We start from the raw sequence: 16,868 nt of genomic DNA, 5'->3' as shown, positions 1-16,868 counted from the left end.
GAGCACTGAGCTGGCTCTTGCTTCATCAAAACCAGATAATTTAATAAACTTTATTCTTGTTGTGGGGAGAACGAGAGGGGAAGCCACCTATCCCACCCTCTCAATAAATTAAATAGCACTTGGCCAATCCTGGGCCCTGAGCACACCGCGGCCCCCGAGCCACACCGTGCTGCTATTTGCCTACGGCCTATCTGCTTCCCCTTCACAGAAGGGAGTTTTCCTACTGCTTGTCAGCTATGTCACAACCACGGGCCACATCCCCTCTGTGGTGAGGGTCTGAGGGCCCGGAGGATGTAGGGTACAGTAGCAGTGGCCAGAGAAAGGAGGAAGGATTCTCTTCCCCCAAACCCAGGGCAGAGGAGGGTCCTGGAGGGAGCTGTAACTGACGGTTCTTCAGCCACCCAAAGGTGTGGGAACAGGGAGAGCTGGAGGAAAAAAAGAATGCACCCCTCCTTTAGGGAGAACGAAGGACCCAACGGACCCCAAGAGTGACTAAGCCAGCAAGGGCCCTAGACAAGGCAGGCTAGAAAGCCCGCAGGCCAGGAGCCAGAGCTCCTCCCCGCAGACAGCTTAGCTTGGAGGCCACCCACCTGGTGCAGGACGCCAGCTGGTGGTGGGTCTGGGCAACCAGCCTTTCCATCAGCATCTGATCCTTAAAACTATCATGCCCCCCACCCGCCGCGTGCTCTCAGGTCAAGCAGAGGTTTCCCAGCACCTCTCTTGAGCCCCAGAGGTTGAGGGCCCCACTGTGCTCATGAAATGGAAGCTCTTTGGTCAGTTCCAGCAGTCAGAGGCCCTCCCTACAGAGGACTGCAGGTCCCCTCAATAGGACTGCCTTGGGCAAGGGCCATATTATGGCTTGAGAGAGATGATGCAGGCCCTGTACATAAAACCCTGGCTTAGTCCACCACCGAGGCTACTTCCTCTTCCTCTCCATCCTCCTGGGCCTCTGTCTTGATCTGAGCTACCCCAAGGCGATAGAGGGTGTCCCGAATGACCACCTCGCCAGGCTGGCAGCTCTGCACGATATCATGGATCTGCCTGTTGACAATCTCTCGGCTGGTGAGGAAGTCCATGAGGCGGTTGTAGAGGTAATAGTGGGTGGCATTGTCAAAGGCGATGGGCCGCTGGCGGACACTGCTGAGTTTGCTGTCCGCGGTAGAGGCATAGGGTGCCAGCTCAGGGCACAGTGATAAGGACCGGTGGCCAGCACTGGGGTCACTGGGATCAGGCTTTATGTTTGCATGGACAATACGCCGTGTCGCAGTCTTGGTGACTGGATGCTGGACAGAGTTTTCAGCCTCTGTCACATCCACAGAATAATGCTGGTCCAAGAGTTCAGGGCAGGACACACTCTACAAGAGAAGAGAAGCTGCTCTGTAAGAGGGATGACTGAGGGAGAACCTCGTCAGAGAGAGCAGAAGCCAGGAGTCAGGCAGCCCTGTTTAAAGGCTGTGCCCCCATGTCTTCCTGAAACAATGGGCTCAGGTCACCCCAGCACAGACCTGGAGTGCTCCAGGAGCTACACCATCACTGTACCTGGACAACGGGGACACTAGAGGAGCAGGAGGAACTGGCTCTGAGGGACACTTCAGACACTTTTTTGGGTCTCTACCACAATTTCTTGGAGCATGAGAGCCCAAGGGATAAGGAGAATGTCTAGACCCAAGCCTTTACCTCCCATAATGCACCTGGGTAGAGGCACTCATTTCCCCTATGACTTCTCTTCTGCATAAGTCCTAATGCCTCTTCTAGTCAAGGCCAAAGGCAGGCCTTGAGCGCACATGCATGTAGTAGGAACTAACTCCTGGTATACTGCACCAACATACAAATACAAGGACTCCATCACTCAGCAGTTGTGTGACCCTGACCACGTCTCGTTCCCGCCCCGGGTCTTATTTTCCTTAATGGTGAGCCCCAGAACCACCTCCCTTAAAAGTCTTCAAAAATACAAAACAGGTTTATCAGCTCATAGTTCTGGATGCAAAGTCACTGCTTTCTAAGGCCACACTGTATTTATGACCTAACAGGCACGCCCGTAGCACACTCACAGTAGAATCTAAGACTCAGGAATTAACACTGCCCTTCAGGGTGATCAGTGTGTACAACGACTGGTGGCACTTTCTGGATTCTCTGGAACACAGCCTGTTTTCACACATGACACCTGGTCTTGGAACACCCCAAGTTCACTAAATGATACACTATGGCCTCGTACTGTGGCCAGTTAGTAAAGTGTCTGTAGTACACGCTGATGCAGCAGATGCTAATGAAAAAGAAGGCTACCAGAGACAACTTCCAGGCAGGCCCTCCTAATCGGGTATGGGCGGAGCTCTCTTTTATGCCCAGGGACTAATTTCAGTTCTTAGGAGGTGACTTACCACAGCTGGCTCTGTAGGGTTAGAGAAACAGCCCTGGTTCTTCCCCCACATCTGGCTCGTCAGCTCTGGGTAGCAGAGGTCAGCACATAGGGCCACTGGGGTGGCCATGTCTACCACATAGACAGGTGGCCAGTGGCGGGAAGAGGCAAGCAGATCCACATGGTCACGGGCACTTTCACCTCGAACGAGATACTTGGAACCACAGACCACCTGCAGGAGACAGAGGGTATCATTTAGAGTTACGGAGCCAGCATGCAGACAGCTGGCATAGGCTCTCAGTCACTTCTCTCAAGGAAGATCAGCCTGGTGACAGAAGCCAGGGCCCATGACATCTGATCACTCTCCTCCTCGTTTTAAAAAAGAACTGATTATTGCTGTGGATGCATGCAGGTGAGTACATGCAGGCTTGTGCAGGCACGCGCACACACACACACACAGATACAGACACACACACACACCTTACATCCCTAAAAGAAGTCCCCAGCTCATCCTTGTCCTGAGAACAGCGAGGATCACCAGCACCTCAGAACATCCCTAAACCCTACTCTGTATCGCCCTATCAACCGTCCTGGCAATGTGAACACAAGGCTTAGGACTCGGGACTGAACAGCCAGTATTCTGAGCAAGGTTCCCAGCAGACCTCAATGGGCTGCACAAACAACAGCCTTTGCTATGAAAGGACGTCCACCAACCCCTCCCAGTCGGCCACTGCTGGACAGCTCTGAGTGCACTGGAGAACTGTGCTCTACCCAACCCATCCTGTCACTTCCACACGAAATGCTCCGGCAACAGGCCCGAGACAGCACTTGAATCCCTGGACTGTCCACTGCTTCTCAGGAGACGCTGGGCACACAGCACCACACCCTGAGTGGGTGCTGGTCTGTCACAAAATGAGTGTTAAGGCCCCACCCCCACCCCTCCGGCTCAGTTTCGTTCCAGTGACCGGTTGCCTCAGCCTCTTTTTCCAGCCAGTTTGGCCCGACTCTCGCTGCACTGTAAATGGGGCTTCTACTCTGGTACCTCCCTCGGTCAATGCTGCCACCTATTCCACAATCTATGCCACAGCTTTGTATCTGCAGTGACTCTGCCTACCCATTGACACACTTGCCCAGTGCTCCCCTCATGCCACTCTCTTACCTGATGGGGGCACACTTTGTAGATTTTACCCCCTGTGAAATGAGTTGGGGGCGGTCTAGCTCTGGCTCCATTCTGTACAGATTCATAGAGGGCCAATAAGGAGAAGCAGAGCTGATCCTGGAGAGAAGGAAGATTAATGAAGCTCAGACACAGAGGCTAAGGCACCCTGTATCAGACATCCCTCCCAAACCAGAGCCAAGCGATCACCAGCCAGGCCTCAGGGCCTCACCAGCCAGGCCTCAGGGCCTCAGCCCCTTCCTCTAGGTATAGTAAACATCGGAGGCACCAAAGGAAGCTTCCTGACCCAGGCTAAAGTCAGAGAAACGTTTGAAGTGAGTTACCATTTGAGTCTGAGTTTGAAGGAAGCATATTTTCGTTTCAATAGTAGAGAAAGCCAGTGAGGTGTGGATAAAATCCACACATATGCATAGCATACAGTCTGTTCACAGCAGTCATTTTTATGAGTCTAAAACCAGTCTCTCTGTGAAGTGTCCTTTATAAGAGCTTTGTGAATTTTTAGTTGTTTTGATTTTATAAATGGGGTTAATAAGCTTAAAATGTGATTTATCGCCATACAGAGTAAGAAGAACCAGGATTGAAAACCCGAGCCTAGGTCAAGGCCTCAGACACCATGCAGCTGCTGCTGTATTTTGGTTTCCTGACTTCCAGAATCCCTATCCAATGCATGTGCCCAATCATATGGGGTTTACATCCCATATGAAAGAGATCAGCTGCGGGCTCCCAAAGCCCTCGTCTCCACTCCCAGCACTCACCCTCGAGTCCTCGGGGCCAAAGGGGATGTCGCACTGCTCCAGAAGGTACTGCAGTTCCTCGCCACCATAGGAGCCAAGGTCCTCAAGCTTGCAGGAGCCTTCCTGCAGCAGTCTCACCAGGGCACTGCCATTGCCTGAAACACACGACAGTGCTGACAGCCACCTGACGCACGCCACGGCTCATGCTTGAGACTGAGAACAGGGAAGGGAGGTGACACATGCAGGGTGGCAGGCAAGGAGCAGAGTGCTTCACTGGGATCTGAAGGCTCTCACTAGACCATGCCCCTGACACACCCACCTATATTTGGTAACAGAGACAGTCATTGCTAAGACCCCACGACAGCTCATCTTTTAATCCACAGACTGTTTTCAGAACCAAGAGCTCAGATGTTTCAGATGTTTGTAGCAACAGGAAGAAGAGGGGCTCTTACTTTACACTTATCTTTACCTGAGAGTGCATGTGTGTGTGTGTGTGTGTGTGTATGCACCATGTACATGCCTGCTGCCTATGGAGGTCAGAAAATGTCCAGATCCCTTGGAACTGGAGTCACAGAGGTTATGAGCCACCATGTGGGGGCTGGGTACTGAACTTGGTTCCTCTGCAGGAGCAGCAAATGTTCTTGATCCCTGAGGCCCAGTGATGTCATTTAAAAAGTATTCTCCACAGACTATGCTCCTGACCTAGCTCACAGCAGGCAGAGCTCAGAGGCGAAGCAGCTGAAGTGAGGGAGAGGAGCCTCATTATCGAACACTGATAAACAATGTTTACAACCAGCCTATCACACGGAGCACTGACAAAACTAATATCAGACTTTGTTTCCAGACTTCTAAAAATTAAAACTGAAGAGATGATTATATTTGTATAGACAAACTAGTGACTTGTACAAGTTCCTACCTACAGATGTGGCACATGCAGGAGTGTAGGTGTCATCTGGGTCATAATGTAAAAGGTATTTCTATCTATCATTTTTTGGAGACAGGGTTTATCATATAGTCCTGGCTGGCTGGCCTTGAACTCACAGAGATCCACCTGCCTTTGTCCCAACTGCTAGGATTAATGGTGTATAATACCATGCTTTGCCACAGCCTAGACATGGTCCTAGACTGAGCCATCCTCTTAATACCAAATAGCCAGCAGATGGTCTTACCAGGCACTGGCTGCACATCTAGGTTTTTGTCTTTCTCGGTGTTGACAACCACAGCTCCTCTCATGAGCGGGGGGAAGAAGGGAGCAATAACAGAGGCATCGAACTTGGTGATGGGGATGCTGGCAGGGAAGGCAACCTGCTCGATCACTTCCGTTTCCATTGTGGTCCAGAAGTCCTCTACGTTCACCTCACTGGAGCCCAAGAATTCGGGCCAGGTAAACTACAACGGTCAAAGGAAAAAAAAAAAAACAAAGATAAAAACCAGGCAAGTGTATGAGCCACAGATTAGTAACAACTCAGTATGATCTTTATGACTCACCAGGAAAGCAGGACTCTGGAGAACAAGGACCTGACGGCTATGCACTGCCAAGGTACCCCTGAATTTGACAGTTCGATACCAGCCACCCTTTCTTCATCTCCCACTACAGTGCCTCCCAGACCAAGTCATAACAAGGCCCTTGCTTCTGCAGCTCTGCTCACAGCATGGTAATACTCTTTTTCCTCCTATTGAGGACCTGAGTTTGGTTCCCAGATCAACATCAGGTCGCTCACAGCCACCTGTAACTGCAGCTCCAGAGACTCCAGAGCCCCCGACCTCTAACAGCATCTGCATTCACCTACACAAGACACAGTTCCACAGAATTAAAAAAAAAAAAAAAGGAAAGGAAAAAGAATGTTGACTTAGGTTAAATGCTCAAACCACAGCTTCAGTTCCTATATCTAGCCGCCAAGAATAACAGAAGTTTGCTTAGGAGAACGCGATGGTCTGCCGAGGGCTCCTGAGGCCTTTCTTCAGGCTCTCCAGGACATCGACAGCACTCAGTGCTTACCCGCCATCACAAAGCAAAGACTTAACTATTACAGGCACCTGGCATTTATGCTACCCAGCCTCCTGTGCTCTGCAGTCATGGACACCAACTACCAGACCTCACACAACAGACCACATTCTGCCGCCGAGTGTCAGTCCTGTGCTACTTACTTTCCTTACAAGCAGTTTATATTTTTATATTTGACTTGAACTGGCATGTCATCCTTGTGCAAGGCCTAGGCTACACTAATCTCTCTGTCATTCCAATTTTAAATATGTGCTGTGCAGTTGGATGAAGCGGGCCCCTGACATGGTCCTCCGAGCGTTGCTCTGGCCCCACTAGCTGCAGAGCAGGTGCTGCTCGGCGGTTAAGAACTGGCTCAGCATATACACGGGCCTGGATCAATCTCTAGCACTGAGAGGTAAATGCTAGGCCACTTTTCAACCCGTATGAGGCATGTTCTCAAACTGTGAGACAAAAGTAACCCTTGCTTCCTTAGGCTGCTGCTGGCATGCATTTTGTTGAAGCAATGAAGCAAGTCCTATACATTCCATTGTCTAAACAGAAATCAGCATATGATAAGAGTATGTGCGAGTTTGTGCTATGCCCACTCCAAGAAGGCTAAGATAGGAATATGAACAAATAACACCAAGACAAAACACTGATCTGTTTACATGTCCATGCCGAACACACTAGGGTTCTTCAACAGAGCTGCGCCTGTCATTTCATGGGCCATCCCTCTAGTCACTACAGTGGAGCGAGAGGCAGAAACCTCATGTCAAAGTAATACCAGTGTCCTGGGCACTTTCCTTGTTGCTGTGGCAGAATCCTGGGTGGCTGGTGGAGTGCATCTGCAGCGAAGAAGCAGGTGACCAACTGCTGGTTCTTAGCTTCCCTTTCCCGCCTGCACAGCCTGGCGGGGGGTGGTGGTGGTGGTGGTGCATCTACCACAGAAGATCTCTCTAGGAAACCCCCTTCCAGACAAGCCAAGGTCTGTGTCCAAAGCGCTTGTACATCTAATCTAGTGACCAGCAGACACACACGCACGTGCACACTCAGAATGTGGACATCAGAAGACTTCTTGTGGTAGCTAGTTTCCTCCATACACACACACACACACACACACACACACACACACACACACACACACCACACATACACACATACATACATATATATATATATATATACACACATATATAAAACACTGATTATATATATGTATACATATATAAAATGTTTAAATAACTCTGCTTCCTAATAGTAAATTTGGCTGGGTATGTTATTATTCCATGTGTTGTTAGGCCTAATGTACTATTATTTTATTCAAGACTTAGGCATCTATATATATTTTCATGTATAATCAGCTCCAGTTTCTTCTATTAAAAATGTGATTTTAAAGAAAGATGTATTTATTTTTTTTTTTGTGCACTTATGCTTGTGAGGTGCATTAGAGCCCTTAGCCCTGGAGTTATAGTGATTGTGAGCTGCCTAGTGTGGGTACTGAGAAATGAACCCAGGATCTCTTTGGTACCTGATGTTGTTTTGAAAGCAGGAGACAGCTATCTGCTTTTGCTGTTCTTCTTTTACAACAGGGGTCACAGGTACCCTGGACTTTCATCACAACCTACAAAACCATCTAGTGTACACTGTGGTTCAGAACCAACACTAGCTCACATTCCTCGCCTAGCACCTTCTGTGCCCTTCCTTAAAGAGCTACGTTGCCCTACACAGATGGGGTCCACCCCACCCTCCAAACCTCACACTGTCCCTTACTCCCTACAGCATTATGATCCACTTAGCACCTTATTATTGTTCCTGGCTCAACTCCTAGTGAAGGAAACAAGTCTAGGGATATAATTCTTCAGGTCGTGTTTGCCTAGCATCCATAAGGCTCTGAAGTCAATCTCCAGCATCACAAAAAGTAAGTATGTGTGTGGAAAGGAGACACAGGGAGAACAGAGCCTGGGGTGGCAGCACATGCCTTCAATCTCAGCACTTGGGAAGCAGAGGCAGGTGGATCTCTGTGAGTTTGGGGCAGCCTGGTCTGCAAAGTGAGTTTCAGGACAGCCAGGGCTGTTACACAGAGAAACTATGTCTCCAAAACCAAAAACCAAAACCAACCAACCAACAAAAGCCCAAAATAAAACAAAACAAAGAAACCACCAAACCGTGTTTCTCTCTGATGTTTCTCAAATGAAGTACCAGCTGTAGGAGAAGAAAGCCAAGGCCTCACCTAGACAGGACTGGAGCCATCCAGCCAGAGAAAAGCTGTCCAAGCGACAGGACAGTTTTGACAGTGGCTGTAGTGGCCGAGAAGGACTTACCTCCACACTCTTCAGTGCCAGCACATTCTCTTCATTCCTCTGTGCCATTTCCACTTTGGGGGCCACACCACAGATCCCACAGATCATGTCATTGTAGTCGCGAACAGTGAGACACTCAAAAGCCCAATAGCCATTGCACAACAGCTCCTGAAGCTGGCTCAGCTCCTCTGAGGTCAGGGTCTTCTCTGGAAGGACAGCAAGCGGTCACAGGAAAAGACCCTAAAAGCACTAGGACTAGCCAGTAGCCAGCAAGGACAGTCATCTACAAGTATTCTGGTGGCAACCCCATGGGCAGCCACCTTGAACTCACACCGGCTAGGTACTCTGAATATACTGATATACCACCTAGTTAATTCTTAAGTGACTTTAATTCTTTATGAATCAGGAGCTAGTACAACTGTCTTTTATGACTATGACAAAACCAAATTGCTCAAAACCACACTGCCACCAGGTGGCAGCGCCAAGCCTCAAACTGGAGCCCATGAGGCTGTTTCAACTGTCCCACCTGAGACAAAGCACAGGACTGGAGTTTGTAGAAATGGGACAGGTAAAGAGCAAGCAGGAAGACTGGAGATGGAAGACTTTCTAGGTGGGAAAGGATGTGGTCCCCACACCTGGGTTTCCACAAGAGTCTTGGAACTGGGAGCCATCAGAGTGAGTCTTTTTTTTTTTCTTTTCTTTTTTCTTTTTTGGAGACAGGGTTTCTCTGTGTAGCCCTGGCTGTCCTGGAACTCACTCTGTAGACCAGGCTGGCCTCAAACTCAGAAATCTGCCTGCTTCTGCCTCCCAAGTGCTGGGACTAAAGGCGTGCGCCACCACCGCCCGGCCCAGAGTGAGTCTTACAGGCTACAAAGCCAAGTTTTTCTAGGACCGAAGATTCTAAGTCAGTTGTGATTTCTTGCTAAAGGCCTCTGTACATGAAAACATTTCCCAAAGTCAATGTGGCATTTACAAAATTCTGAACAGAGACTGTATTACTCGGAACTCAGGGCTAGCTCCTTTTCAAAATACCAGACTCTCACACCAACTGACTCGGCTAAAGCATGCCACTGAGTCCTCAGAATATTCAGGACTGAACCGGAAAAGAGGGCAAGACCTTTACCTGTTTGTTCCTGCACAGACTTCAGCACAACACCAACAGACACTCTGGGGTCCTCTCCCAGCTTAATCTGGTTCCGGATTGCGAAAAGTAAGTCCAGGCTGACTAGCAACTTATTCCCCACATTAAAGAGACCTGCAGGTTAACATAGGCAAAGGGATCACTGTGGCGCCGACTGTGCAAACAAACAAATGTCTACTGTAGAGGAGTAATTACCGCAGTCAGAAACAGAGCAGTGCACATAGGAGGGAAGCACACCTGATTGCTCGGCTATGAAGCTGTGCATAGCCACTATCGAATGAAACACTGTGCATAGCATGTTTCTGTTTTATCCCAATTTCAAAAAAAAGAGAAAGGGTTCTGTGCTCCAGCTTACTCTTCCCAGCTCTCACATGATTACACCATGGACGTCAGGGCGCCCCTCAGCATGGAGATGTGGGGACTAACACAGCTGGAAGATCACCCTGGTGATAAACAGATGAATTTAAATGCAGTCCAGCCAGGGTCATTTATACTCAGCCTAAGGCACAAATGTGACACAGACAAACGAAGCCCATGTTTCAGTCACGGAGGCCGAAGGGCATGGAGGGCCTTCCTGGGCATGACAACAGAGGCTGAAACCACAAAAGCAAAGCTCTGGCCATCCAAAAACAAAATAAAATAAAACAAAACAAAACAAAACAGACAGAAAACCCAACCAAACAAATGAAACCCTTGGTGTCCCCCAAATTACCACACATGAAAAGACAATAAACTGGGAGAAAACTCACAAAAAGCCAAGGAGAATGGAAATATTCACAAATAATTCACAACAGAGTAACCCTCTCCTACTCATCCTAGGTTTATGTAAAAGATCTCTTCCATATTGATTAATCAAAGAAATAAAACAAATCAATAAATAATATACCAGTTTTTAATCTGTTACAAGCAAATTTTAGCAAAATACCCCCCAGCATTCCCAGATGATAAAACTGGGTCTGGTGACGCACATACGATGTCAACAGATAGACAAGCTGGATAGAACTGTTTACCACTTAAAACAAACCAGACCAAACAAATGTAGGTATAAGTCTTACAAAATATAAAATTCTTAATGAGAAAGTATTTAATAGCAAAACAGTCTCTAAGGTAAAATAAAATGAAAATGTAATAAAAGAAAATGAACAAAAAAGTAAAGACCATATTTGGATTGGAAGACTCAATATTTTTAAACAATACTCCTCAAACTGGAATATAAATTCAACCAAACTTCCATGAGCTTTCCAGTGGACTATAGAGATACACAGACTGGTCAGAATAACTCAGGAAGAACAGGGCTGGAAGGCTCCCTGACAGGTCTTAGTCCATGGCTGCAATAGTAGAGGCAGTGTGTCTTGGGCCCACTATGGAAGTATGTGCCCTAATCCAAGCAGAAGCAGACAGAGCTCAGTGACTTCAAGGCTTATTTGTTCTACATAGAAAATTTCATGACAGTTAAGGCTACACTGAGACCCTGTGGTGGTTTGAATATGCTTGAATATGAGTGGCACTATTAGGAGGGGTGGCCTTGTTGGAAGAAGACCCTCATCCCAGCTGCCTGGAAGCCAGGCTTCTTCTAGTGGCCTTCAGATGAAGATGTAGAACCTTCAGCTTCTCTTGCACCAGGTCTGCCTGCACGCTGCCATGCTCTGCCTTGATGATAATGAACTCAACCTCTGAACTTGTAAGCCAGCCCCAATTAAATGTCTTGGTAAGAGTTGCTTTGGTCATAGTCTCTGTTCACAGCAGTAAAACCCTAAGACACTGTCTCAAAAAACAAAAAGACCAAACAAGTAGACAGTGTGCACTGGCAAAGATAAACAATGGGACATTCTAATGTCTTGAAGCTGCTTCGTGTACACAGGGCAAGTGAGGTCAGGAACAAAAGAGTGGCAAATTGATGGAATAAATGCAATCAAATAAAGTTAAGTAAAGAGGCTAGAGAGGAGCATTTACTGCCCTCCGGAGGTCCTGGATTTAATTCCTGGCACCCATGTTGTAACTCACAACCACCTACACCTTCAGTTTCAGGGCATCCAATATTCTTTTCTGGTCTCCATTGGTACCAACATCATATGGATCACAGCCATTCATGCAGGCATTCATATATACTCACAGGACATAAACATAAATACATCTTTTTATGCAGTTAAACAGATGAATCATAGGGGCTGGGATGGCAGTTCTATCAGTAAAGTGATACCCTGATCTAGGCCCAACCCCTAGTGGCCACGTGAAAACAAACCAACAAGAACTGGGCGTGGTGTCAAGCAGCTCTTATCCCGGAGATTTTTCAGCTGTCCTGGGCACACAACAAACCTCAGGCTATAAACACTAAGGACTGGGAAGATGTCTTTGTGGATCAAGTACAGGCCATACGAGTCTGAGGACCCGAGCCTGATGCCCAGAACCCAGGTAAAGAGGGCATGGCCGTCTATATGCAGCCTCAGCTCTCCTACAGGGAAACGGGAGGCAATCAACAGGATTCTGGACCACCCACCCTGTCCAAGGCAGCAGCCAAAAGGAAAACGCCTCAAACAAGGTAGAAAGAAAACTGGCACCAAGGTTGTCCTCTGATCTCCACATATAAACCATGGCACACACAAATACACATAGAAAGAACAAAACAAAAACTTCAAAAACAACACATGCACCATTGGTCACTGGGGTACTATAATGTAATACCACTGCACACACAATTGGGAGGGCTAAAAACACTACCTTGCGCTGGCAAACGGGTCAAACCAAAACTCTCACAGTGACGAAAGGAAAAGTCACTTTGGAAAATGGTTTGGTAGTCATCTATAGTCATCTATAATACTAAGCATACACCTACCATTTGGACCATCATATACTTCCTTAGAAGAAATGAAAATATATGCTCGCACACAATCTGTAGAATGTTTGTAGTGACTCTACAGTGACTCTAGTCACTGATGAAGAGACACACACTGATGCACACTAAAACACGGGAACCAGGCTCTGGGGACTGCGTACTATCGCTATTTTTACATTATATATTATATTTGCTCTTAAGTGAAGGTCACCACAAGAATAAGAGTCAAACAGCTTCCAAATGAGGTAAATTCACTGAGAAGAGGAGGCTGGACCGCCTCATGATTCAGCACATCTGTCAGAACTCATGGAAAATACGACAAAGGAATTCTTTTATTTGTTTTGTTCTTTTGATTTCTTGAGACAAAGTTAATGTGGTTACAGCTGTCCTAGAACTTACTATGTAGACCAGGCTGGACCAGAACTTACAGAGATCTACCTGCTTTTGCCTCCCAAGTGCTGCGTACTCTATGTAAATTTAAATAGGATTTTAATTAAAAAAAAAAAATCAAAACAAACAAGCCTGAACACTAGCCTACATAGAGAATACAGGGGAGAAAAATGGGAATGGAAAATGGTGAAGATCACAAAATAATATTAAGCACTAACTGCCAATACAAGATTTAACAGGAATTCAAAATAGGGCAAAAGATGGTTCTATACAAAGAATGTTTTAATCCTCAGCACAAATTCTGTATGTCAACTCAGGAGCCGTATTCACAGTGACTGGTGCGTGGGTTTTTTTTGTTGTTGTTTTTTTTGGTTTTTTTTTGAGTTTCAAAGACAATTTTACTTCTACATTTAAAGAAAAGCCCCAGGGCACAGAAGTTGTAAACCTGGGCAGCAGCCCATAGGAGAATGTAGGAGGGAAAAGAAGCCCCACCCCGAGCTGAGCCCAGCAGAGCTGACTGAGGCCAGCCAGCCACAAGGGGGGGGGGAAGCAGCCACTTGTCTAGAGGGAGCTGCGGGTAGAGAGAACCAGAGAAAGAGAGCTCAGACCAGAGGAGCAGGAAAAGCTGTCTACAGTTTAACACGATGAATAATGGTAGCTGAAGTATAGCAACTCCACTTTTGAGAATTAGTCCAGAAGAAACAGACACGCAGTAAGTCTACAATGCTAAGAAGACTGCAAGGCAGAGCCTGTCATTGTTTTTAAAGAGGTTGTCTCTCTATCTGCAGGCAGAGGAAGATGCCGATGATAAAGTGTTAAATTAAGATAGCATGCGCTACAATACCCAGCATGCTCTCCCTCTCTGCAGAGAAACCAGAATGCTACAAACACTTCCCTAGCTCCTGACACCCTATAGTCACTGAACACACCTGAAGAATAGAAGAGTGGTGGCAAGTGTTGTTCCTCGGGCAGGATCACTCTGGTTTTTCTAATGTGTGTACTTAGCAGCTTTTTCCTATAATGAAGATCTGCTTGGAGACAGGGTCTCACTAAGCAGACCCGCTGGCCTACAGCTCACTAAGCACACCAGGCTGCTCGCAAACTTCCAGAACTCCACGTGTCTGCTTCCTGATACTGGAATTAAACGTGAGCTGAGACCTGTTTTATTTTATTTTACTTTTTTGGTTTCTCAAGACAGGGTTTCACTGTGTAGCCCTGGCTGTCCTACAACTCAACTTATAGATCAGGCTGGCCCCAAACTCAGATCTGCCTGCCTTTGTGTCCCCAGTGCTGGGATTAAAGGTGTACCACTACTGACTGTGGAGAGGTGTTATTTTAACACTAACTTGGTTGTAAGGACTCTAGAGAAGGGTCACACCCCCTGAGGTGACTTGCTGGGGCTAAGATGGGTGCAGTGCACAGAGAAACAAAGCACAGCCCAGTAAGGTGGCCCCCAAACCTGCTCTGGGGTGCTTGAGGACACAGGCAGTGAGCACCTACCTGTGTAGATGTCCATAAAGCTGTGCAAGGCCAAACAATGAGGGTTCAGACACATCTTCACCTGGGCAGTCACCACCTGTAGCCGGTTAGCTGTCAGCAGCCAGCATTCCTGGGGTCCGGCCAGAGAGCTAGTACCCAGAACGAAAACCAGGAGGGAAATCAGCCTCTATGCAGGCCACGGGCTATGGCCAGAAGCAAAACTCTGCCATCAGCAAAAGAATGTGCTGGACCTTTGTTTCCAAGACTTTCTAGGTGAATGTCTTCATTTCATTGGGATCTAAGCTCTGAAACTGCACTTACAAGGAAATCTAACTCTCAAGTTATTATATGATTCAAGTGATTCCCAAGGAAAACTCAAACAAATTCTATGCTAGGCAAGCCAGATAAAATCTAAACCCCAGGTAGGCTGGTGATAACAACATTCAGGCATGTCTAAATTGACTGCTAATTCAAGAAAGAAAAATACAAAATATTTATTTATCGGTATGTTTTGCCTGCATGTATGTATGCACACCATGTGAATGCTGTCTGGTGCCCCTGGAGGTCAGGAAAGGGCATCAGATTCCTTAGAACTGGAATTACAGATAGTTAGGAGCTGCCATTTGAGTGCTGGGAATTGAACTGGGGTCCCTTACAAGAGCAAATACTGCTCTCAACCTCAGAGCAAGCTCCCGTCCCTGCTAATTATTTTACCATCAGCCATTGAGAAGACTAAGGAAACGTATGGAAAGCACAAGAACCATCTTCGCAGGTTCCAACAGTACCGCGGTCTGAACAGAGGCAGAGTGAGCCCGTGGGGTGGGGCCAGGGCAGAGTGAAGCGGTGCTTACTTTTGTCCCCCTTTGAACAATGGGCTGCTACAGAGAAGGCACTGCGTGGATGGAGACTCATAATAATTCGACCAGGACGTCTGCTCAATGGTGACCGTCTCCTCACTCACGTTGGACAGGATAAGTCGAGAGCTGTTTAGTTCATGAATCAAGGCGAAGACCTCTGCCAGCTCTGACTCGTTCTCAGGAATCTGCATGACCTTACGCAGCAGCTGCAGCGTGGACTGACGCTGGATCTCCCTCTGGGTTGTGTTCAGGGGTTCTGTGGTACTTGGCACGTCTGGGTGTGGTGAGCTTGCTTCCTGAGAATGAGTAGGTCAGATAGATCATTAAGCAAAGGGTAGAGAGCCAGCCTCAGGAGAGCCATCAGTGGAAAAGAGCAGGGGTGGGCCCAGGACTCGGGCTGGGAAAACACGTTTCTATCAGTTAGCTCTGCTAATAACGCCTCGTGCTACTAGAAGCTATCTGGGACTCAGTTTTTCTATCAATAAAACATATCTCTTGGCAACAGATTTAACTGTTATCTCCCAGTCCCTGGGAGGATAAGAGACCCAGGGTTCAGGTCTGGAGAGGACACTTGTGGCTATACATGTGGAACCCTGAGGCAGTTGGATTTTTCAGAAACTGAAACATCTGTGAAACAAAGGACAAAAATACAAGTAATCTCAGGAGGGAGGCTTGAGAAGAGATGGCAGAGACAGGACAATTCTCTACCCTCAATTCTCTACAGCTTCCACCCACACCCAAGAGTCTGAGGCCCCTCCCTCTGTGCACTTCTCCTGCCAGGCATGGAAAGCAGTGTTCTGATGCTGGCACTGCAACGTGCAGGCAGACTGACCTAAGGGCTACCATGACTGCAGACTGTTAAGAGATGGACAGCAACTCCAAAACCCACCTTCCAGAGAGGCAGGTAAGCCCAGGGAGAGAGAGTGAACTGAGTCACTCACTAATCGCTATCTTGAGGTACTGAGGCCACTTTCCCTACTCCAGTGAAAAAGTTTCCTGACACTAACCACTAATCTTGTATTAAAGTCCAAAGCACAACTCAAGTTCAAGGAAAGTATTTAGAGAAGGGACTCACGATGGCCTTTGTAGTTTTCTCAGTCCTTTCTTTGGCAAGGTTAAAACCACAGCTGGGACAAATCCGAGGCTTGTGCCGGTTGGTGTAGACATAGCTACAGGAGGGATTTTTGCACTTTCCCCGTCCTCTCGATGTAGCCAGGCCCAAATCCTAAAAAAATTAAAATAAAATAAAAAAATAAAAAAGTTAAACTACAAAAATTAGGTTAAACTTGAACAGTACCAAAAACCAGAATGACCAAGTATTAGTTTAAAGGAAGTGACAACTGAAATCCAATTTAACCTAATTTCTACAGCTTCTCACTTTTTCTCTTTCAGTAAAGGATGCAGGTCTAGTCCTTTTCTATCTATGAAACAAGGGGAATCTCCAAGATTGGGAAACTCAAGCCCCTGGGTGTGCAGTGCACAGCTGTAGTCCAGCACTTGGGAAGGGAGAGGAGAAGAGCAGGAGTCCAAGGCTGGCCTGAGCTCCGTAAGACCCTGACTAAAAAAAAAAAGGGGGGGGGGCAGTTGGCTCAGCAGTGAAAGACTTGCTACGGAAGC

At 47.4% G+C, this 16,868-nt stretch overlaps 1 protein-coding gene across 4 annotated transcripts in view; it reads right to left on the bottom strand.

Annotated features, from left to right (window-relative positions):
* Window positions 1-36: 36 nt before the first annotated feature.
* Hmgxb3 (HMG-box containing 3) overlaps window positions 37-16,868 on the bottom strand; it is a 48,985-nt gene continuing 32,153 nt past the window's right edge. For all 4 annotated transcript variants that reach the window (XM_052155584.1, XM_052155587.1, XM_052155585.1 and 1 more), the window contains 10 exons: window positions 16,327-16,476; window positions 15,246-15,547; window positions 14,416-14,543; window positions 9,675-9,806; window positions 8,573-8,757; window positions 5,437-5,656; window positions 4,289-4,422; window positions 3,516-3,632; window positions 2,379-2,588; window positions 37-1,355 (listed from right to left, as the gene is read on the bottom strand). In XM_052155584.1, coding sequence (XP_052011544.1) covers window positions 900-1,355; window positions 2,379-2,588; window positions 3,516-3,632; window positions 4,289-4,422; window positions 5,437-5,656; window positions 8,573-8,757; window positions 9,675-9,806; window positions 14,416-14,543; window positions 15,246-15,547; window positions 16,327-16,476 — 2,034 coding nt within the window. In that variant the 3' untranslated portion in view covers window positions 37-899. The remainder of the gene's footprint in view (window positions 1,356-2,378; window positions 2,589-3,515; window positions 3,633-4,288; window positions 4,423-5,436; window positions 5,657-8,572; window positions 8,758-9,674; window positions 9,807-14,415; window positions 14,544-15,245; window positions 15,548-16,326; window positions 16,477-16,868) is intronic.

Source organism: Apodemus sylvaticus, chromosome 13 (genome assembly GCF_947179515.1).
Source record: "Apodemus sylvaticus chromosome 13, mApoSyl1.1, whole genome shotgun sequence".
In the NCBI taxonomy this organism is placed as follows: Eukaryota; Metazoa; Chordata; class Mammalia; order Rodentia; family Muridae; genus Apodemus; species Apodemus sylvaticus.
This window is presented reverse-complemented; position numbering and strand designations above follow the sequence as displayed.